Here is a 15,984-nt window from a genome sequence, read left to right on the forward strand (position 1 = left end):
ATAAAAGGCAGTGATGAAAAATTCAGTCTGCATCAGTTACCAGCCCCTTGAGGTACGGCATAAGGTCAAACTGGACAAGCCTAGAAAGGTCACGGCCGCTGAGCCAAAATGATGCTTATTGTCAGGCAAAGCAAATAGCTGCCTCCCCAGCCAGAGATGAACAGTCAGGCGTACAGACCTGGGAATTGTTCATTCCACACTGGCCCAGTGCTGAATATTTCAGTGTTGTGAAAAACTGTGTGACGTTTTCCAACCTCCTTTTCTTATTGTTTTTATTTCCCATCTTAGGAAACTAGTTCAAGAACTTGATTGAAAAACATGTTTTGAGGAAGAAGTGAAAAAACACAGCTAAGTGGTGGGTGGTCTTTTAGCCTGATGAACCGTGAGTGGACTTACAGCCCGTGTCTGACCTCAGCCACATTGGTGTGTGCCTGGAAGTGATGTCGGGGAGTTGCTCTAAACTGACTCTTTAAACTTGGACATATTTCTGTTACTTGCATTTAATACAGAGACATTTCCACTGCTTTGGTAGGTTGCTCTTTGCAGAAATAGAGCTAGGCTTGCTTATGCCACCTGTTTCTCAGATTTAGGTTTTCTTGAGAATGCCCTCAATTTCTTTCCTTTCCACTGGATAAAAAGGCCAATTGGTCTGAGATCCCTGGACTGCTGGCAGCCCATTTGGGGCAGTTACAGCGTGCTAAGGAGCTCTCCCAAATAAACAGTTATGGCACATGTGCAGACTGACTGCATAGCTCATGTGCGATGGGTCTGACTTGTCTGGGGCCCTTCCCCATATGCTGTGTGTCCCCTTGCTGTCATACACATTCTAATCTCTAATAATGAGTTTGAACTCATTTATGATTGATTTTATTAAATACTAAGGAACAGATTTGTAATGTCCTTATTCCTGATGGTGGGCAGGTCATGCAACAACAGCTCTTTTGATGTCTGCGTTCACAGTAGAAAGTTGTGAATATCGTCTAGCCTCAAATAATATATCTACTATAAAATAATATTTCTATCTGTTTTTCAGGGAGCATCTCCATCTCAAAATCACAGTAAATTCTTGTAAAAGCATTTTACAAGAAAACTTTGGGTTAGTGGCCCAGAAATGTTGTCTTTTCTGATGAAAAACAATTTTTTCAAGAAATCTGAATATATAAATTTTTAGCTGATTAAAATGATGCTTTTATTAAATTATTCTCCACAAATTATATCACACTTGGAGTAGCTTTGGAATAGCAGAGAATGAAGTTCCATAGAGGCTGGAATTGCCAATGAATGAGATGTGGAAGAAACGAGATGGTCTAGGAAAGGTGGCAACAATAGCCGACCAAAAGTGATTTCAGGCTGCTCAGCATCTGTGTTCATTAAACCAACAATAAACTTTGTGAGATTTTAACTTCAGATCACCAGTACCTACTTTTTAAAAATTTCAGATAAAAGAACCTCTGAAATAGTTATATTCTAGGTTTTAACCCGTGCTCCTTTGGATGCATTTCCTTTAACTAGCTGGGCCTGCTCTCGTGACATGTATTACTGGGTTTATTTGATGAGATCCACATCAAAGACACAATGGTAACATTTTGTGGAGCAACTGCTTAAAAGCTACAGATCTATTTTCAACTATTACCTTGATTTATATGATCAACAGAGAGATGGGCCTCTCTCCAGTGTTACCGCACTACGAGAGGGGTGACAAGGTAATGACAGTTAATTGCCCTTTGAAAGCACTTGTGTTCTGCTTACAGGGGAGTTCGGAGAATGTGACTGTCCCCTGAGGTGAATCCAGTCCTAAGAACTGGAACCTAAGAACCTCTGATTGCTGCTCGTGAGGAAAAGTAACACCGATTGCAGCAGTGAATTTAGAGAAGGGGATAGGTACGAAGGGAAGAAGGCAGGAGACAAAGGTTTTTGCCCGGTAAATTCACTGAGAAAAAAAATGTTATCCTCAAACAGGGCAGTTTTTCTCTAAACACAAAGTATTACGAATCTGCTGCAGTTCTGTGGAACGCTGATCTAAAGCATCACAAACCAAGGGCAGCAAGGGATGGTGTGAGGTACTTCTAGGAGGATCCTGGGAGAACTGAAAGTCCTTCATCGTAGTCTTGAGTGATTTCTGGAATGAAGCGGCAGAGGACTCTCAGAGCTTCAGTAAACACTTTTTTACTGAGGTTCAGGAAAAGGTCAGCCCTACGGCACATCATTTCTACAGCAACTGTCAGCATTCCGGATGAGAGCAGCTCTAGCGCTCCAAGGGTCAGGTGAAATCTAGAGGCAGCCAAGATACACACCATGTTGCCCAATGTTTGGGTTTTTTTTCCTTCCAAAACATTGATTCAGATCCTCCTGAATACTCGTGTCCCATGGCCTTCACTGAGGATTAGTCACCACTAGCCCCAAACTGAGAATGGGAAAAAAGAACACCATAAAAATGTCTGGGATGCATTTGGTTTTGTAACAGGATTTATTGGAGAGCGAGGAGGGGGGGGGAAAGCATTTCTCAATCTCCAGATAACGGAGTTTTCTTTTACACAAGGCTGGAGCAAACAGGCATACTCTTCCCCTTGCGTATGTGCCGTTGGGTTTCTTTTTTAAGCAGCATTGGGCTGGATCTTGCTGTCAGGAACTGCTGTCGCTGGACAATGGGCATGAAGTTTAGAGAGGAATTACACCTCCTGAGCTCAGGGTGTCCAGACAGAAACCCGAGGGCTGAATCTTCCTTTCGTTGATTTCCATGGCATGACAGCGAGGAGAGAAAGTCCCTCCCAGATCTCAGCAGGGCTGCTTCAGTCAGGGGTGTTTCTGACCCTGCTTTTCTTTTGGTGGAGGTTGCTCTGAGGGGCTAGAGCTGGACCACAGAGCATGATTGTAACTTAAGGCTTCTCTTTTTTTCACTTTTTTTTTTTGGGGGGGGGCATAACAAGGTTGCAAAAGGCTTTTTGCATGCATTGAAGTATCTAGCACAGTTGGACTCGGTTATTTTTCTTTTTTTTATTCAATTGCAGCCTTGGCAAGCAGCCTGATCTGGAGAGGGTTTCTATAAACATGCCAGCACAGCTGGGATTTATTATGGGATAGACAATCTCTTCTACCTCTTCAGCTACACAACCTCGACAGAAGTGCTGTCTTTGCTACCTTCTGTAGATGAGGTTGGGTCATAGCTGGAGCCAAAGCTGAATTTTTGCATCCGTGTTCAGAAGGCATTGCCTTTCCCCTTGCTTCCCTACCTCACTCTACAGGAGTTGACTCAGTATGATATGAGGACAGGAGAAGAGAAGAAAATGGAAAGAATTTTCAGCTCTGGCATAATTCAAACTGCTTTCAAAAAATTGAAGGGAATGGTGCACTGGGCTTGAGTAGATCAGTGACAGAATCAAGGAAGGTGCCTGTCTCTGTACGTCCTGTGTGCAAGCAAAGGTAGATTCTCTTTTATGTTAGGGCTGGGTTCTTTAAAGGGTGTTGGAGAAAGTAAGCTCTAAGTGCTACTGAATGCTTTGAAAATCTCAGATGCATTATCACTTTTTTTCTCCTTCCCTTTCCCTGAATCCCTGTTTTTCCATCTCAGCCCGTTGACTGACCCTAATCCGTTAAAAAATAATCTTTCCCTTTTCTTAGACATCAGAGATCTCTCATAATGTTTTACAGTCCAGGTTCAGTTAATGTCTGCGAAGACACATAGGAAATTAATTAACCCTTTGAATGTCTTTCTCCCTATTTGTAGCCAATATTGCATATTTTTTAGTTCAAGGATATTGGTAATACTTATGCCAAGAGATGCATCTTCAGAGCTAAGGGGAATTTTTTCCTTGAGCTAAATTACCGTAAAATTTAAAGCAGCCACAGCAACCTGAAGTTAATGCATGTAGTTAATCAGTTATCTCTTTTACTTTTTTTTTTTAAGGGAAGCATGACAGAGCAATGTACAAACCATTTCATAGCTTCTTGTCAATTACAAGAGAAACAGAGCTAGTGTCATTTTGTTGCACTGTTCTTTAGTCTCGGAAGTCCAGGGGCCCTAGACAGTTTAATAAGAAATGGTTTACCAAGCAGGATCCTGAAGAATTTAGTGACTGTGGTGGAAACAGGGAGGTGATGCTTCTAAGTTCTGATGTTCCATGTTTGCTTTGGACCCCAGTGGTCAGCAAATGCTAATCTCATCCATATGTTTGGCAGTTGACACTTGCTGCTCTCTGCTTTTTCTCCGAGGACTATGTGAGATGCGAGATAAACTTCAATTAAAAAATTACAGTTTAATGTGGTTATTTTTAGCAAAACAAAACAAATAAGAGAAGGTATTTGTAAAACACAGTAGTACTTAATTCCTTTCAAAGCCAATTAAAGTTTTGGCTTTTTCTAGTGCCAGAAAAGTTTGGACAATTTTAACCCTGAAGGCTCAATTTATCCCTTGTTTATTATGCTAACAAAATAACATTTCGAAGGGAAAAACAAACTGGAAATTATTACTGACAGAAATGCACGGAAATGGGATATGAAACCTGAGTCTACCCAAGCTGGGTTTGGAATGTGTGCTACCACCGTCAAGGCCAAGTAGTCAACTGATGTCAACCCCTTGACCAGGCAACTGGTTGGTTGGCATCAGCTGCAGTGCTAGCCTGAGGCTCCTGTTACCGTTCCGTACCAGAGCATCCAGGCAGAGCGAATGAATCTGTTCATGATGCAGATGAGTATCTCGTACATGGTCCGTTTTCCTCATAGGCACCATTTGGTTATTCAGAATTTTATTAAAGTCTGCTAATAAGCTGTGAAATTTCTCTAAGTGAAGACACGTGTAAGAAATACTGTCAGAAGAACAGTGTCATATAGTGATCAGCCACTTGTTTCCCAAGAGGCATGTAAAATTTCTACCAATTGTTACTGAATGAGAAAAATCTCATGACAAAAATTTAATTTTCTTAAAGAAAACAGCAGCAGCTCTGTGCATTACGTACCGTGAGCTGACTTGAGGCTGCCATCTGCTAAATCAGCCCAGGAGAACAGGCTTCAGCTCGGCACCGAGGTGGTTCTTTGCTCTGAAAACAAGTTCAGCTGGCACTGATTTGTCACAGTCCCATCAAAGGGAAGACTCAGAGGTTTTGACATGCCTGTGGTGTGTAGCCAGGCTTGCATTGCCATCTTGGTATTTGGGGTTCGTCATCTATAACTATCAAAGGGCAGTGAGAATCCACGAGGTAAGGAGGACAGCTTATTCTGCTGCTGATAGGAACGTCTGCAGTAAATTTGGAGTCTCATGCTGCTTTGAGGTGAGAGGGGGTTATTCATCCTGCATTTCTAATGCCTGGATGTAAGATCATTTCCTTCCCACAGTGTTGAAATTTAGGGTTATTCTTACACTGTGAAAGAGCAGAATTTCTTACTGCTGTCTGCTCTTCCATACTCTCGACCAGTCAGGAGAAGCAGTGATTCACTCGAGAGCATCACGAGCAATCGCTGGGTTGAAACCAGCAGGTTCCATAACAATTGTACAGTCAGATTACCTGTTTCCTGAAGTGTTGCTTGGGAGGTTCTCTCTGGGACTGCGAGGTCACATATGTGTCCCTTCAGGAGAACGCAGTCTCCCAAGGATTTCTTGGTAACAAACACAGTACTGCTGCAAATGGAGCCCTGTGGCGTTCCTGTGTTCGGTGATACCTAGAGGTGCTCCTTTCAGCGCCTTTCCCTGTAATGCTTCATCCTCCTCCTTTCATTTACTTTCAGTTCATTAACTGTCCCAATACTAAATAAGTCTTACAATGTTGAATTAATTCCAGTCCTCAAAGATCACCTTCAGCTGAGGGCAGAACTAGGAACTCTGTAAAAAAAAAAAAAAAAAAAAAAAAAGACAAATCATGGTGTTTAGATAAGGCAACACAATCTACTTGTAAGAACGTAAATAATTCCATATACCCTGACTTTCAAATATACTCAGTGCCAGAGGGCTTTTGAACTTCCTGGTACAGGAACTCCACACTTCAGGGGGAATGGGATGCAGAACAAGTGTGGAGAGGAATAGCTGGAAGGATGCTGTGATCAGTTCTGGAGTGGATTCTCCACTAATCTCTGCTTTGCTTTGTTAGGAGCTCTGTGAAGACCCCCACCTGTTTGTGAATGGAATCAGCTCCCACGACTTGCACCAAGGCACCCTGGGGAACTGCTGGTTTGTGGCTGCGTGCTCCTGCTTGGCGCTGAGGGACACCCTCTGGCAGCAGGTAGGGGATCAGTGTGCTTGGTGCATGAAATAAAGCTGATAAACCTTGGCTGTTTCCCTGCCTGTCAGCCAGTGTTTTCCCTCTAGGACTAATGTGCCTCTGAGGAATGGTGGATTTTTGTGCAATCAAATCTTCCCTTTCTTTAGAAGTTCATTTTTCATTTTATGAGACCTCCACACGCCACGGTCCCCTTGAGTACCAAAGAAAATACATAGCAAAGCCAGAGAGTGCAATAGGTTCTGTTTGTCTTTCTCTGCAGATCAGTTTGAGTTTTACTTTCCTGAATGATTCTTTGAAGTGGGACTATATTTGACTTTGTATCAAATTCACCCTCTTTTTCACTGCTTCATCTATTTAAGGTCAATTGCTCATGAAGCTGAATACCAGCCTAGTGCATGCTCCAGGGCAGACTGCCCTCTGAATAAATCTGAACACAGCGCATTTGGTGAACTTTCCCTTGCATGGTTTCTCAGGTGATTCCAGACTTTAACGAACAAGAATGGGACCCTAAAAACCCAGAGAAATATGCTGGGATTTTCCGTTTCCGTTTCTGGTGCTTTGGAGAATGGACAGAGGTGGTTATTGATGATCTGCTGCCAACAATGGATGGGAAGTTGATCTACTGCCATTCCAATGTGAAAAATGAATTCTGGAGCGCATTACTGGAGAAAGCTTATGCAAAGTACGAGCTAGTTCATTGTCCTTTTAGTCCTCAGTGCTGTCCCTTCTATCCATCTGATTGTTTTGTCTTTCAGCTCTATCATACTTTCCATAGGTTTAAGGTTTGCTGCTATTAGAGAACCTAAAAAAGATTGAAAACTCCTCCTTTAATCTGCATGGAGGAGGTGAATCGTAAAAGAGTGCAATGCACTCTACTTCAGCAGCCCAAAGCCTGAAGGATTATTACACTCCTTTCCTAGAAACCCAGCAAAGGTTTATCTGCAATCTGCTGGTTTGGTTTGTTCTGTTTTTTCCTTCATGAGACACAAATATATTACCTACATTCAAGCCAAATTAGAGCATTTCTAATAGCCACTTGGTGACTGAGAATGTTCTGTGTCACTCCAGGCTGGCTGGATCTTACGAGGCCCTAGATGGAGGCAGCGCTGCAGATGCAATTGTGGATTTCACTGGAGCAGTGGCAGAATCTATTGATTTGGTACAGGGCAAGTACGGTGAGATTATTTCTGAGCAGATGAAGCTATTCGAAGACTTGCTGAAAGTGCATAAAAGAGGTGGATTGATCAGCTGCTCCATTACGGTACGTATAGAGAGCTGGATTTTAAAAGTCAATTTCAATGAAAAAAAATCTGGAAAAAATACCATTATTAGTATAAGTACATTGAGCGTGTCCTTAATTTGTATGCTTTGGAAAAACTTCGTATGGAAAAAGCTAGCAAGTTGGCAGTGCTGTCAGCCAAGTACAACTCCATGAGCCAGTGAATACAATAGCAAAACCGCAAAGCCATTTGTGTTGCCACTTCACTGTGGATCTAAAATGCTATTCTCTCTGAATGGTCACAGTTGTGTATTGACCCAAGGTTAATCCACCTAGAATGCCCTAAATTACAGGCCAGATGGCAGTGTTTAATTTATTTATTTCTTGGGGAAATCTGTTTATGGAAACCAGTTCTGCTGGCACTGAGCTGCTGAGGCTTCCTGACTTTGGTTGTGATGATGCAGTCCTCTGGTCAGTGTAACACTGGAGCTGGGCTGAACGGCTCAGCTCGCTTGGTTATTCAGGTCGTACTGTTTGTTAGTAAGACTCCCCATTAGAATAAATGAGCAAAACTTGCCTGCGCTGGCTGATGTGAGGCACCTCAGATGCCTGCGTTAGGAGGCTGTGACCCTGTGGTTTCCCCAGGCAGAGAGGGGATGGCATCCCCAAGGGTGATACAGGGTTGCTTCTGTGGAAGCTTTACCTCTCCCCGTTCACTTGAGGTGTTAGGAGGTGGAAGAGTAGCAGCTCCCAAAAGGTGATATAAGCTTCAAAACCCCAGACAGACAAGGGCCTTGCACAGCCCCTTGCCATAGGAGAGAAACCAGTGACAACGCAGCTTAACTCGCCTTGATCAACATCTGCAATGCCAGGTGATGACTGGGTAGCCCTGAAATTCTCACCTTGTCTGAGGCTGTTACTGCACGTGGAGGGCTAACAAACTGCCATGGCACCTGAATATTTCCTAAAAGATTGCTTTTAAATGATTTTTAAAGTGCAGCCTGCAGGTAATGGATCATTCTCTAGAAGTTGCAGGGTTGGCATATAGGTGCACTTCAGCATCTTACTCCCATGCCTTCTGCTTCCAATTTAAGACCTTAGCTAAGGCTAATCATATGTGGACTTAGTTAAATCACTTAAAGCTTTGCTTTAATTTCCACGTCTGTGAAATAAAGATCATATTATTCTAGCACTTAACTATTTCATACCTGTCCTGTAAGTGCTAAATCTAGGGTAAACTGGTGGACCTCCAAGTGTTGGTTCATTCAGAAATTCTTGTGAGTGTCACAATAACTGTGCAGTTGTCTCAAACAACAGAAAATCAGCCATGTTTGGCGATGCCTGAGAACATTCTCTGTTCAGCTGGCCCTGGCTATGCACTGCCCTGCACCAGTGCCATGGTACCAAAGAGGAACACATGGTACCTTCTCAGAGATTAATTTGCACCTGAGAACTCAGCAACACCAGGCAACAGCTCAGAAACAAATTCTTCAGTCTTTGTTGTTTGGTTTACCTTTTTCACAAGGTCTGAATTTTTATTTAGGAAGAATTCCATCTGCTTGGCTCAGCCCAGGCTAGCAGACCAGACTTCCTGGTGTGAATTGTTGCCATAAACATTGTCTCTGGGATGATGGGTTGCTCCCAGATGCCAAGACAGCTCAGTTTCTTAACGTGGATCTGTTGAGGAGATAGGTTAATTACAGGAGTTGTATTTTTTAAAGTAATTAATTAGACAGTTGCAATGCCTTCACTTCTTCCTGGTATTATATTTCTGCCCGTCAAATAAAATGGAGATGCTAAAAATTGATTACACAGGGGCTGTTCCTGTTGGTTTGGCATCTGCATTTGTCACTTTTGGATAGATGTATTATCCACACAATGAAGCTTGCTAGGTATAGAATATTTAATCCTCAAGTAGCTTCATTGCTGACTTACAAACATGTCATCATTTTCCTTGGGTAACAAAATAGCCTTGAGCTTCACCATTTAGAAATTTGAACAGACAGTAGATGTTTAAATATCTTAAATAAATAAATGCCTTCAGAATGAGGTGGCGAAGGCAGCCCAGCAGTTAAGAAAAGCCTGGGGGATAACAAAGGCAGCAAGAGAGGTTACAGACTCCCGTGCTGTCAAGGACTCTTGTTTGCTTTTAGTTGTGAAAAACACAAGTGGAAGTGTTACCTTGGAGAAAGCCCAAGCCCATTGGAAATGTCAGCCAGTCTTGGTGTAACACGAGGTGATTCTTTAGGAGCGGTTGTCGGTGAAAGGCAAAGAGGTCTTGGCGAGAGTCTCACGGTTGCCAAACCATCTGTCAGTTCCAATTTGATGTATAATTTTCTTTTCCTTTTTTTTTTTCCCCTGATTTCTTATCTCTGGGGACTGAACACTTGTGTCGGTGCAGCACCTGCCTTAGGAGACCCTGTCTGTTCAGACCAGAGAAATTTTGAAATGCATAAAAATATCTGAGAAAGTCCTACGTACATTTCATAACTCTAATAAATCCATCTCTCTGCACCAGAACAAAGGCTGGAATGATTATTGAGCTCTTAATTAGGTTATTACAGATTTACACACAGAGATCTGCACTGATCCAAGGGAGTGAGTGTCTCAGACCCCCATGGGTTACAGCTCCGTATAGGTGAGGGAGACTCTGGATATGGCTCAGCGCAAAGATGCCCATGCTGGCTCCAGCGAGGGTGTGATGAATCCAGAGGCATGACCATTTGGATTGTTTCTGGCTCAGAAGAAGGGCTATAGCCCTGCCACAGCTTGGCTTTTTCCACTGTCCTGCCTCCTGTGTGTTTTGCAGCAGCAGTGTTGTCCTGGCTTTGTAAAGGGCAGTCGTTCAAGGCAGCTCCAGCATCTTTATATGATACTGCTTTTCTGGTTATAGATGTATTTAGAAGATTTTGATCTGGATGCATTAAGTGAAACTGTGGTCTTTTTCAGAGTTTGACAATGTTTATGTATCCTTAGATCAGCATCTGCTCAGGCCTAGGTCATCCAGCAGGACAGTTACTGCCTGGTCACTGCTGGAAACGGGGCTGTGAAGTCTATGGGGAGCACACCCAGTTCCTAAGAAAGCCTGCAGGTCTGCCCGTTGCCACGTAAGGAAGGCCTGCCAGGTCACGAGTGAGGCACAGGACAAGCTTGACAAACAAAGTTTTCTTGCCTGTACCCTCTCTTTTTACCCGCTGCCAGTATCAAATTTACCCCAACACAGAAACAGGCGTTGGACTCCCCAGCTAAATCCTCAGGCCCTACAGTGTCCAGCTGAGGACAGCACCAGACGGTGCTCTGTCTCAGCACGGTCATCAGTATCCACAAAAGCCGTTTGGTAAAGAAGACAAGATGTTGGAAGGGCTGATAAAGGTTGTCCGTCAGCCCATTTACCTCTGTAAACAGAATGGCTGTAGCAGGCAGTATTCTCCCGTGCTCTGGGCTTCTGTCTTCTGGGACTTGTCTGACGCTATCATGCCAAAGCCCAGACTAGCAAGCAGCTAGTTTTTAGCCCCCGTGCTGTTGTGTTCCTGCATTGTCAAATCACTCGGGAAGGGAACGTGTAGCTCTGTGAAACAGAACAAGCCTTCCCCGTCCTGCCCCTTGAGCACGTAGCTGTCGCGTGCCCTCAATTATGTGAGTTCTTTTTTTTTATCATTCTTGGTACAAAAGGCTTCCTCTGGCAGAGCCAACGAAGTGGAGACAGAGACAGGTCTCATCATCGGTCATGCCTACTCAGTGACTGCAATTCGGAAGCTGCGCCTTGGAGAAAGGCTCATATTCTCTTTTAAGGCAGAAAAGCTGTTTATGATCAGGCTGAGGAATCCCTGGGGAAAAAGAGAGTGGAACGGTGCCTGGAGCGACAAGTAAGTGGTGCAAATCCAGTATCAAAGGAATGAAACTGTGATTAGAGCCGCTGGATGTTAGATGCATGGTTAAACATGGTGAATCACAACATCAGTCTGCAATACTCAGTGATGGCTGAACCCTTGTGCCATCTCTTCCCAAATTTAGCATTCTCTGAGCAAATGAACACATCCTGGGGGAGCCAGGAGGTTATGGCCTCCTGGACCTCAGTTTACTGCATACATCATTGTTCTAGCACACCAGAGCATGAGTAGAAAAATAGCCTACAATTAAGGTGATGAGTGAAGAACATGAGGTTTTTTCCCAGCTTCACCACTGAGTTTGTCTGTGACTCAGTTTCTCATCCGTAATTGCTAGCTGCTGGGGATGGATGGTATGAATCTTCTATTCTAAGATAATTTAAGTGACTGTTGAAAAATGCTGTAAAATTGACACATTTGTGATTTCTTGAATTATTTTCTAATTAATTTTAATGTGGGCCATGAGCTTAGCAGGCACCCCTACAGAGACAGACATGATTGCTGGAGGGGACGTATTCCATCACTGGCAATTTGCACTTGAAAAACATTTAGCTAGGATGTTTCAGTTCAACACTGTGCTTACCAGCTACTGTTAGCATTTAATAATGCAATGTTCTTAACAACACCATATTAAATTCTTATCTTCCTTACTTTAGCTGGCAAAAATTTATTCCTTCCAAAGAGTTTGGTTCAAGTGAAATACAAAGAATGCACAGACGATCTAGTGTGCCTTGTTTAACTTAAACCCTTATCGTTCTCCGCTAGCCCATGTCTTGGCCCAGCTGCTGCTCACTCCAGTGGAGGCACTGAGGACTCTGAGCTTGGCCCATGGTTTTTGGCCTAAGAGAATTAAATTGAGAATTTCCAAATAAGTTAAAAAAATGTCTCTTATGGCAAGCAACCTCCTTTCCTTCCTGCCAACCACCTTCAACTTTATCCTCTAAGTACTTTTGCAAAGGAATTGTGGCTCTGCTTGTCCAATGTAAGACATTAGGGAAGGGGCTCGTGGTGTCTTTCATTATGTTGTCTGATGTAAGCATCAGGCTGCTTGCATTTAGGATCCTGCGCTCCCTTGCAGTCAGTAGAAAGAGGCAGGTTCCTCCAGGGAGCAATGCAGAGCACGTAAGTTACACGCTAATGCGGGAAAGAAGTGTCTGTGCAGTGTAGTGTTGCTCTGGAAGCTGGACACCAGGCTCATGCTGCAGCAGTTTCTTCTCAAAGGCTCTCTGGGGAAATCTCAGACCTCACACCTCATTTAAGGAGACTGAAAGACAAAGAGAATACTCTGCTCTAAGTGAAGTCTTCAATAAGGTCCTGAAGAGGAAAACCACGGCCTTTGGGGAATGGAGTCAATCTCATATGACCTTCCAAACCAGCTATTTAGGTGTCCTAAGGGAGGGTGTGGCAAAGGAAATCAATAAGGTTCTGCTCTACTTGTGCCAATTTCACATTCATCTCTCTTTTTTAGTAGTTAATGTTTTAAAACTTCTTCTGTAAGCCCCACACTTCCTTCCTGAATATCATCGGTCCTTTCAGTACTCTAATATTACCTTTATAGCAAGGGACCATGAGACAATTTTACTTCCAATTTTTTTTTTCAGGTGGGAGTATTTAAGTTATTTATCATCTTTTGTTGTTCTATTTTCCTCCTTTTTTTTTTTTCTTCCCCCTTTCCTTTTAGTTCTGAGGAGTGGAAGAAAGTCAGCAATTCGGAACGTAAGAGCTTGGGACTCACTCTTGAGAATGATGGAGAGTTCTGGTGAGTGGGAGTGAAGGGTTTGGAGATACTGGCTACATGGAGTAATTGTCATTAATTCTGCCATTTAACAGCTTTGAAAACAACTTCCCCAAATGGATAAGATTATCCAGTCCTGGCACAAGGTCTGTTTCTTTTAAACTCTCAAGAGATGACAGAGAACTGAAAAAAACAGATTAAAAACTATTAGAACAAAATTAGTAGCTCTTAGTAAAAATAAGTTTCAAGCACCCTCAAAATCTGTTATCTATATTTAGGACATTCACTCAGAATCCAAGACAACACGTGCTGGTTTACATGACAGAATGCCAAATATTGAACACACTGTCAATCCTGTTTACCGACTACTGTGCTTATCTGTAGGATTTCTAGGTCAGCCATGGCTGAGGTATCTGTAAATACAATTGCAGCCAATGAATTTTGGTATTTGACAGTGTTCTCCGGCATGGGCAAGAGGAAGTGTTAATTCTCTACAGAATCTCTAGGAGCTCTAAACATTTTGACTCTGCTTAGAGCTTAGATACACCAAGGCAGCCCAGCAACTTCTTCAGCAGATCATCAATATTGCGTCAAGTGTGCTGGGAGGGCTCTGTATGAAAAGTCTTCTGTTTGCTTGGCTTTGTCAGAAGTTGCAACTGGAAACCAGCTGTAGGGTTTGGTTCTGGACCATTAATAAGCCGGGACATGACGGTAGTTCAGAGATACCAAGCTGTTACAGGAGGTGAAATTTTTTTAACTGCTCAGCAATCCCGTCTGTTACTTTATCAGGCACAAGTTGTAGCATTGAGATGGTGCTAAAAAAAAGCGATGTCCAGAGCACAGAGGTTTGAGTCCCGCTCAGGGACAGATGTAACAATAAGGACTGTAATAATGAGGAGCAGATGGTGCTTTGGATGCAGGTAATCTCTTTTGCATTTGCAAAATATCTGTTACCAAATCCAGCCTGGTAGATGCAACCTATCCTTTAGGCTGAAGTGCTGCAACTAAACAAATCCAGAGCTGACCAAACACACTGAGGTTGTATTTCTCTAAATTTATTTCTAAGATAGTGTAATTGTGGCTTCACAAGTGTTTCCACATGGAGAGTTTCCCAGTGAATCAGTTTGTCCTCTGGACAGCTGAGCAATGCCTCCTCTTAAATTACTGGAAGATTTTGTGTGTTATTTTGGCTCTTTGCGTGAGTATCACTGTTTATTTTTCAATAAACCAAGACTTTCCTGGTGTCCCATGGAACAGGATGACGTTTGAGGACTGGTGTAAGAATTTCACTGATGTGGACATCTGCCGGATTGTGAACACCTCCTACTTCAGTATCCACAAGACCTGGGAGAAGAAAATGATGCATGGGGCTTGGGCAAAGAATTCAGAGCCCCTGCTAAATCGCTCCGGGGGATGCTTTGATAACAGAGAGACCTTCCTTCAGAATCCCCAGGTGGGAATCCCTGTGTTTTGTGAGGTATTGAAGGGTTATTTAGCTAGGGCTTCTGAAGTGTCCACCCTGTTTAGGAGTTGGCGGTGACTGCTTGACAGAAATCTCAGTGCCAGTGTTTGTCCTCTGGCAGTATGCTGCTTCGCTGCATGTTTCAGGGATTTCTGTGAAACCTCTCAGAAGAGTTCAGATATTTGTTTAGGACTGATCATGTTTGAGGCTGATGAGTCAGACACACCAGGATTAGTGAAGTCCTGCCTGGACTTCTTTCAGTTTCCCAGTTGTAGAAAGGCAGCAAGTCTGATTTTCTACTGACAGAACTCCATTCACTTAACAGCCTTAAACAGCCCGAGGATTCGGTCCTCTGTATTTAGTTAGCATCCCTTTGCATTTATCTAAGATTCTGAAAGTATCTAGTCTCTTCCCCAAGCCCACCCTCTCATCAGCACTACAGAATTCTCCTTGTCTAATCCTACCTGGTAGCTTTCCAGCTTTTCAGGTTATCTGTTCATCCCTTCTTACTCCATTTCTCACCTTCCTGCCCTTCTCGGTGTTGCATGTTTTCATCCCAGCACATGCAAATTCAGGCATAAAACTTCCGTTACAGTCGATGAGATCTGGGAACCTGCTGCTTTACTTATTATTTTGAAAATTGACCTTTCTGTTCTTTTGTAATTCACTACATACTTTAGATTAATTGAAGATGTTCTTGTGTCTGCTTCTCTGCACTTGTATGGGAGGTTTCTGTCCGCGCTCCTCCGTTTTCATAGCAGGATATTGGAGAAGCGCAGCCTTTGCTGTTCAGACTAGCAGTGAATCTCAAACTCCCAGCGCATCCTGTCATATAGGTGCAGATGAAGAAGCAGTTCTTCACTGCTCTGTCTTCCTTCGGTGCCTCATTTCCAGAGGGCGACTGTATTCAGATATTCCCGTGTATGATTCTGGACGTATTCCAAGTGCTTGTCTGGCTCTCATTTGTGAGTGTTTAGCTGCCACAGAGAACAAAATATACATGTTACGGTTGACTGCAGTGCCTGATGCAAGGAAGTTCTTTTTATTCCAGTTTTATCTCTAGGCTAGTTGATTAAAAGGCTCTTAATAGCAGCACTGGAACACATTTATGTTAGCCTAGGGCCGTTATAAATTACTGTGGCACATACTACCATAGTCTAGAGATAATCTCTGCCTGTTCTCCCTGAATGAAATGCCTGACACTGAGGCCTCCTGTGAAGTTTATCTGTACGCAGAGGGATTGTGACACTCCCAGTCCCTTTAAAATAGGAAATTTAAGACAAGTGTGTGCCTACAGCCACCTGCTGATTTCCAGTTTGTTACCCGTTAGGACAGCTGAGCTCTCATCAGAGCAAAGATTGTTGCCTACCTCTCATCAGAGCAGGAGAGCTCTCCTGCACTCTCTCAGTTCCCCCTCCACACCTCCGTTTGCCCTGGAACTCTCCAGGCTATCTGACAAGGTAACACAGCAC

At 43.2% G+C, this 15,984-nt stretch overlaps 1 protein-coding gene across 1 annotated transcript in view; it reads left to right on the top strand.

Moving 5' to 3' along the window:
- The window catches only part of LOC104471933 (calpain-5-like), a 48,370-nt gene that overhangs the window by 19,762 nt on the left and 12,624 nt on the right, over positions 1-15,984 (top strand). Inside the window, exons 2-7 of the mRNA XM_010087447.1 lie at positions 6,078-6,209; positions 6,683-6,891; positions 7,278-7,470; positions 11,101-11,294; positions 12,997-13,074; positions 14,308-14,503. Coding sequence (XP_010085749.1) covers positions 6,078-6,209; positions 6,683-6,891; positions 7,278-7,470; positions 11,101-11,294; positions 12,997-13,074; positions 14,308-14,503 — 1,002 coding nt within the window. The remainder of the gene's footprint in view (positions 1-6,077; positions 6,210-6,682; positions 6,892-7,277; positions 7,471-11,100; positions 11,295-12,996; positions 13,075-14,307; positions 14,504-15,984) is intronic.

The sequence above is a fragment of the Pterocles gutturalis genome, unplaced genomic scaffold, assembly GCF_000699245.1.
Source record: "Pterocles gutturalis isolate BGI_N339 unplaced genomic scaffold, ASM69924v1 scaffold11751, whole genome shotgun sequence".
NCBI classification, from domain to species: domain Eukaryota; kingdom Metazoa; phylum Chordata; class Aves; order Pterocliformes; family Pteroclidae; genus Pterocles; species Pterocles gutturalis.